Below are 7,306 nucleotides of genomic sequence, written 5' to 3'. Positions count from 1 at the left end.
TGAAAACAAAAGAAGGGTGGCGGCGACGATACAACGGATAAACTACGAAGAACAGTTATCTCCAACGATGACGGGTGACGATACGACTGTTGGAGCTTCTCCAAACGAAGCTAGGGTTTTTAATGAAAGGGGTCGGACGGAGCTAGGGTTTGCAAACCCTAAACTGGTGAAGGTGAGAGCAAGGCAGCGACGACGTAGTAGTTGTCGGCGGTGGCTTCCTACGCTCGAGGTGGAGATCTTGTAAGATAGGGTGTTCAACGGATCTTCACCTTCAAATAGCCACGAATCCGACAATTTTGCAGATCTGTTAGGACGACGCTGATCTACACCTTTTACGACGAACACGACGACGTTGAAAACCCTTGGGGGTTTTGATGCCTTTCCAATCTTCGTCTTTGAAGCCCTTCCCTGCCACTGCAAACCCTAGCAACTCGACGAAGACGATGGTTGAGCCGCTGCAAACTCTGAAGTTAGGGTTTATTGGCGGCTTGGGTTTTCATTTCTTGGTGGCTAAGTCGATTTATCGGAGCTGGGATGGTCAATTTATCGGAGCTAAGAACAACTGAACAGTGGGTGAAGGGATGGGTGTTTGGTGGTGCTACACGACCGGAGGGAGGCGGGGAGGGGCTGCGAAGCTGGTGGTCGGCAGCCTCCTTTCTTCGTCGGAGGAAGAGATGGTGAGAAATGATCGGGTCAACTGTTTTTTTTTTGTTAAGACAGAGAGAGAGAGAGAGATGTATTTTCTTTTTTTGTTTTTCTTTTAAATATTAAACTATATAAATAAAAAAAATGAAAAAGCAAAACCAAGGGCAAAATCGTCATTACAAAAAAGTTTAAAGTAAATTGGACCAAAGTGGCAAGAAAATGAAAACCTTTGGACCATTAGTGCTAGTCCAAACCTGTTTGGCCCAAAGTGGCAATTTCGACCTAACCACAGGGACCATTCTTGCAATTTTGTCTTTAGAAAAAGTAGTTTGAAATTTCAAATTCAATTTTTTCATTAGGTTGGAAATCATATGTAATTAGAAAATTAAGAATTTGTTCAAGATTTTCAAACTTGTTTTTCATGGTTTTTCATGGTTTTTCATTCCGAATTTGTTTACGAGTTTTCTAATTTGTTCATTAGTTTCAAACTAATTATTTGTATTATAATGGAAATCTTCCTATACTAATAATCTTCCTATACTAATAAAAGAATAGTTTTTAGTACCACTTGTCATTTTCTTACAATTTACGTTTTCTTTTTAAATTCTCTATAAAAATGTCACTTGTCATTTTCTCATCATTTTTTATTTTTTAAAAAATATTGATGTTGATAATAAGTTAGACAGTTATTTATTTGATGCTTGATTGTTAGGAGAAATTTAAATTTGTTTTGAATAAGTATCGGTTATGATTGCCGATAATTAATTGTATTTTTATATTGAAAATCCTACAAAATCATGTGTAATTAATAATTTATTGAAAATAATTGATTAATAATTATTTGTTTTTACTATAAAAAATTAATTATTTTTATAACCATAATTATAATTCTCACGGACTATAAGCTAGTGATAAAATAAAGAAAAAAGAAACTCAATCTTCTTCATTAAAAGCTAAGATTTTGGAGGAAGATGCTATATATGGAAGAAAATAAGAGAGAACAAGAGAAAATAAAAGCATTTTGAAAATAAAACAAATAGTTAGAAATCCAAATTTTCTAAAAATATGGTCGTTTAGGAAAAAAAGGAAAAAAAAAAGTGATTATTGTTTCGATTTTCGAACATATATAAAAATATGGTCAATGGATCAATACCTTTATAAAACTCTAGAGTTGTAAAGGAGGTTGAGCTGAGCAAAAGCCTTAATCAAAGAATATCAAAAGAGACAAGAATCTTAAAGTGCCTTGCCTTGAACTCGATGACACCCTATCCTTTCACCTTTACACCTTAAAGCAACCACCTTCAACAAGAAAAGAACCCAATAACCAATTTAACCACATCTTTAAAAACACCCCATAAATCATAATACAACACAGAGCTAGGTACATTAATTCTTCTATCCAACGTACACAATGGCTGCTAATGATATGAGATCGGTTGCAACCCTCCTTATGTTCCTCAATATCTCCATGTACGTCGTGCTTCTAGGCCTTGGTGGTTGGGCCATGAACCGAGCCATCGATCATGGTTTCATCATTGGTATATATATGCATGTCTCTCTAAACCCTAAACCCTAAATCTTTCTAAATTCTGTGGCTTTCGTTGATGGGGTGTAGGGTTAATTATGTGTTGTAAACAGGTCCAGGGTTCGATTTGCCTGCTCATTTCTCGCCTATATACTTCCCAATGGGAAACGCAGCCACTGGTTTCTTTGTGACGTTTTCATTAATTGCTGGTGTTGTTGGTGTTGCATCCTCCATAGCTGGCTTTGACTATATTCGTTCTTGGAATTCTGATTCCCGACCTGCAGCAACTTCTGCTGCCGTTATTGCATGGGCACTTACTCTGCTTTCCATGGGGTATGTATTCAACACCTCATTATAACGATTTTATCCAAAAATTAACATGATCTTTGTGTTATTCCTGAATATTTTCATTTCTTTTATAAAAAATTGAAATAATTAATGGTACACGAAAAAGGTTAAGAAATTTATTGTATTAATGCATGCACATGCATGGCAGGTTTGCATGGAAGGAAATCGAGCTTGAAGGCAGAAATGCGACACTGGTAAGTTTACATTAATGAAAAAAAAATTCATAATTATTTGGTTCATATCATAAAGTTGATGACATATTATTATGCATTTAATTGTGTTTAATTTTTTTCGCTTTTTGTTGTGCATTTTCCAGAGAACAATGGAGGCATTCTCGATTATCCTCTCGGTTACTCAATTCCTATATACAATTGTTCTTTACGGATGATGATCAAGGCAGTTATATCCATGAGTTTGAATCACATACATGTGTTGCAGAGTATTCATGTTTAAAGTCACATTTTCTTATTAATTTCTTTCATATTTTTTGTGATTATATATGATTGATTGTATTTATATATAAGATTCTAAATAGAATTCGGTTGAAGATAAATCTCGTAGTTGTCAAACATTCATTTCCTACACTTTTCATTTTCACATTCGATGTTTGTTTGTAAATTGATAAATCTTTGTACTATTAATACAATTTAAGAAAATGATAAGAAACAATATCAAGCATATATTTTACTGATGTACAAAATTGTAACAAACGTAAAACAAGGGACGCCTACCAAAATGACGCCACAAACTTGATGCATGATTCCCCGTTTCCGTATCAGATTGCAAACATGCATGCCCACTCTGCCTACCACCTTCAAATTCATGCATTCTCTATAACAACAACAAAATCACCATATACTTATATACATAATAGATTCATAGATTTTGATTCCAAAAGAGTGGAACAAGAGGAAACAATAACGACAACAACCCATTTGATAATCATACATCAACCATGTCACCTGGTCCCAACAAGCGAAAATCTACCAAGAAGAAGAAAAAGAAGGCTAAACCTTCAAAAAGCTCCGCTTCCACACCCGAACATTCCCCTAGTGATGGTATGAACGCACACGTTTCTCTCTCAATTCTTACCAATTGTTAATTCGATGCTTTTCTTCGTTTCTATGTATGGGTTTTTAATTTCTCTTAAGTTAGATCTTTTCCCTAAAAGAGTTATATACATTCGATGCCTGATGCCTATTTGGTGTTCGATGAAGAATGTGGCATTGGGTATTTCATATCTGAAATCTTGAAGTTCAATTACTTTTAATTTTGTGATTTGTTATTTGGATTCGTTAGGAGAGAGTGATGATGGGGAATTTAGCTCTTCAACATCAAACAGTCAACATACATCTCCCCTTCCACCAGTCAAGCTGGAAACAAGCGAAGACAAAAAAACCGACGAGAAAGAAAGCAAAATTGAGATCGATAAAAGGTCACAAGAGAAAAGTTTGATTCCTAGAAGTAGCTCAGCTAACAAATCTCGCGATAAAAAGAAAGCGGTGGCAATCGAACCTGCTAATTTTTCGCCTGAAAAGGGGATTCTTAATCCAGTAAATAACAAAACAAAGCGTCAACAGAAAAACACCAAATCGCCATTGAAACAAACAGGTGTGGATGAGAATTCTTCAAATCTTATTCATCCAAAAGAAACGGGACTTGCGGAGTTGGTTGAGAAATTGGTTTCAGTAGACGAGAAAGCTTCTCCAAAATCGAAGGACTGTTTAACAGCTTCAACGTTAAACTGCCCGTTTTGTGGAAGGGGTGGTGCTGATCGTTTGAAAAAACACGATACGCCTGAATGCCCTGAAAAATATGTACGCCCTTCCTCTTAACACTTGTATCTTGATTTTGTGTTCTTATGTTTCTACAATCATATATGCAGCCATTGTTATCTCCAAATCCTTTTTCTCAAGCACCTGAAAAAACTTCTTGGAAGAGTTGCTGTGGATTATTTGAGTTGTGCTCAGGCTCCAGTAGGTAAATAGCAGAAGGTCGGTTATCTAATTATCTTCCTTGCAATCTCAAAAAGAGTCTCTTTCTTTATGCTAATTTTTCTTTTTATTATTTATGTTCAGTTTTTATATTAATTCATGGTTGACACATATGTATTTTCACTTATGTTTCTTTCTTGTTTTCTTTATAACAGAAGTTGATCATATCATATGAGACAAGGAATTGAGGGTAGAACCTCAGAGTGGTCATAGCCAAAGCCCTTTAACTTCATTTTTTTTTTTTTTTTGGAGGAGATAGTGTTGTGATATCTAACTATATTGTTAATATATATAGAAATATAAGTAGTTTAGAGTTTAGACATAATTTTGAATTTTGGTATTTTTTAAACTTAAACCTGTAAAAAACGGATGCATCCTTTATAAACAACAGAACATGTGCGATGTGCCTATAGAAGTATCGAGGATTAGATCATAAATTTGGGTGTAGTGACAGAGGAGGATGTTGAAGGGTCGAGGAAACCAACATACGGACTCCGGTCAAGGAATTCGACCATTCTGGTCGTGAGATGCGACAACATGTGGTTTTGATCCTTCTTTTAGGCTTCATTTAAAACGGATTTTGATGTTTTTTCTAGGATTTTTCAAACCTGTTTTAAGTAATTGTTTGCATTTTTTATGATGGAGTTTCTATTATTAGACTATTAGATGTGGTTTCACGTTCACTTTCACCGCACCTTTCATTTTTTCCTTAACGTTATGTTATTTTCTCTGCACACTCCCCACACCTACGAAATATTAACATCTTACTATCATTCAATTTTTAGATTAAAAAAAAGATATATTAATAATATAATTTATTCATAAACAAATTCAAAATTAATAAAAAGCGAAAATTTTCATTAATTCAAAATAGAATAATAAAAATTACATAAAAATTAAAACAAAACTAAAACATGACAATAATTAAAAAAGTTCATCGCTCTCGATCCTCATCCTAATCCATGTTGATATCGCGTTCGAATTATCGCATGAATCCTCGTCGATAGTGCGTAGCCGAGTTCTGTAAATATGTTTCAAATCATCGTGAAGGTTGTGATCTGTATCTTGGTTGTGTACTTCCGTTTTGTTTGTTATGTATTGTAACATTTTCATTTCTATTGATAGGATGGTAAAATTTTGGTTTTCATCATGGTGGCATATTGCCTTTCATTCATCTTCTAAGACAATATCTACTCTAATAAATAAATATTTTTTTTACCACTTGTCACACTCTTATTTAATTTGTCAAATGTCATTTTGTGGTTATTTTGAATTAATTTTTTTTCCACGTGTCATTTTATAAGTTTTTCTATTTTTTTAAATTCCACATAATATTTTAATGTAATAATTACAATAAATGTAATAATAAATGGATATCAATGTCATTAATGAACTTAGCTTTTAATTTAAAAATTCTCAAAATTAAAGTTCATTAGTTTTTTTGTTTATTTATTTAAATTTAAAAGATAAAAAAACATTTTCATTATAATAATTCATAATATATATATATATAATTAACTCATGTAATACATGGGTCTCACAACTAATTTTGTAATATGATACAAGCATACGATAAAGATTGTATTATTTTGTGGTCTCGTGAATATGTCATGTTTTTTATTATCTACCAGCGATCTTACGGATACAAAACGTTCATTCAACATTCTTCCTAGCTCTTTCTTAAGTTGACAAAAACTTTAATTGTTTTTTGTTATCGAGACACAAATATAGAATACTCAAGATATATCTTTTTGGTAATGTAGTACCCCCACTTGCATGATATTTTATTCACTTCAAACAACAAGTCTTGTGCCTTCTCAAGAAAGATGCGTTAAATAAAAGTGATTGGTAAGAACATTGATGTCGTTGTTGGCACTTGCGAACCAAAGAATGCATACCAAAGTCATATATCATATGATACCACTTCTTCAAGAATTATTGAGGGCTCTCAACGATCACCTCACATGAATTGACCACACCATGCATTAAGGCATATTACCCACGATCAATATAGACTATCAATGCAACCTAGAATTATAGGGTTGAAAAGAATTTACACACACACACACACACACACACACATATATATATATATATATATATATATATATATATATATATATATATATATGTGTGTGTGTGTGTGTATGTATGTTAAATTAATGTAACGAATGGAAAAGTAGTAAGAAGAAAAAGAGAGAGACGGGGTGACATTCTTCTGTGGGCACCTTCACCGCTCGGTACATTTTTAAGTTGGGTGGGCAGTATTCCTGGAACCATTATTATACTAAGTAAGCACCACCTCACCGACCACCATGCCTAAGACAAGCCTAACAGGACGCAAGTTGGGTGATGGCCTAGGGCTTCCAACATATATAAGGCCCCAAATTTAATCACCTAGTATGCCTAGTATGATTATTATAAGTTGACAAACACTTTTTAGTTTTGGAAATATAACAAAAAAAAGGTTTCCAAAAGGTGTGAGATAGCTATAAGTTATAAGAAGTTTTTGATAAATTTGGGAAAGTAATTTATCAAAAATGGCTTATTTGATGTATGGGACAACTATAAGTTATTTTTAAGTTATTTTTAAAAAATATCAATCCAAATGTGGAAAAAAACTCTTTTTTTAATCTTCCCAAATACCCAAACGACCAATTCTTTTGCAACGCCACCATTGGGCCACTCCCGGATGGTTATCGATCTTGCACGTTTCTAGGAAAGTCGGTATCATCAAATTAAACGGGTAAACAAAATTTGATTTTTGATTCTCTTTCTCTGTAACGTATGATTT

General features: G+C 33.6%; 2 protein-coding genes across 2 annotated transcripts; both read left to right on the top strand.

Moving 5' to 3' along the window:
- Positions 1–1,992: 1,992 nt before the first annotated feature.
- Positions 1,993–3,136, top strand: LOC145109743 (membrane protein PM19L-like). The gene is made up of 4 exons (XM_079046913.1): positions 1,993–2,183; positions 2,284–2,503; positions 2,667–2,712; positions 2,835–3,136. Exons 1-4 carry the CDS (start codon positions 2,057–2,059, stop codon positions 2,904–2,906), a joined length of 465 nt encoding a protein of 154 aa, XP_078903039.1. The 5' UTR covers positions 1,993–2,056; the 3' UTR covers positions 2,907–3,136.
- A 146-nt stretch (positions 3,137–3,282) lies between these two features.
- On the top strand, positions 3,283–4,775 carry LOC145109887 (uncharacterized). Its single transcript, XM_079047006.1, has 4 exons — positions 3,283–3,576; positions 3,818–4,335; positions 4,404–4,512; positions 4,668–4,775. Exons 1-3 carry the CDS (start codon positions 3,474–3,476, stop codon positions 4,500–4,502), a joined length of 720 nt encoding a protein of 239 aa, XP_078903132.1. The 5' UTR covers positions 3,283–3,473; the 3' UTR covers positions 4,503–4,512; positions 4,668–4,775.
- The last annotated feature ends 2,531 nt before the right edge of the window (positions 4,776–7,306 follow it).

This window comes from Lactuca virosa, chromosome 4 (genome assembly GCF_052849685.1).
Source record: "Lactuca virosa cultivar CGN04683 chromosome 4, Lactuca_virosa_CGN04683_v6, whole genome shotgun sequence".
In the NCBI taxonomy this organism is placed as follows: domain Eukaryota; kingdom Viridiplantae; phylum Streptophyta; class Magnoliopsida; order Asterales; family Asteraceae; genus Lactuca; species Lactuca virosa.
This window is presented reverse-complemented; position numbering and strand designations above follow the sequence as displayed.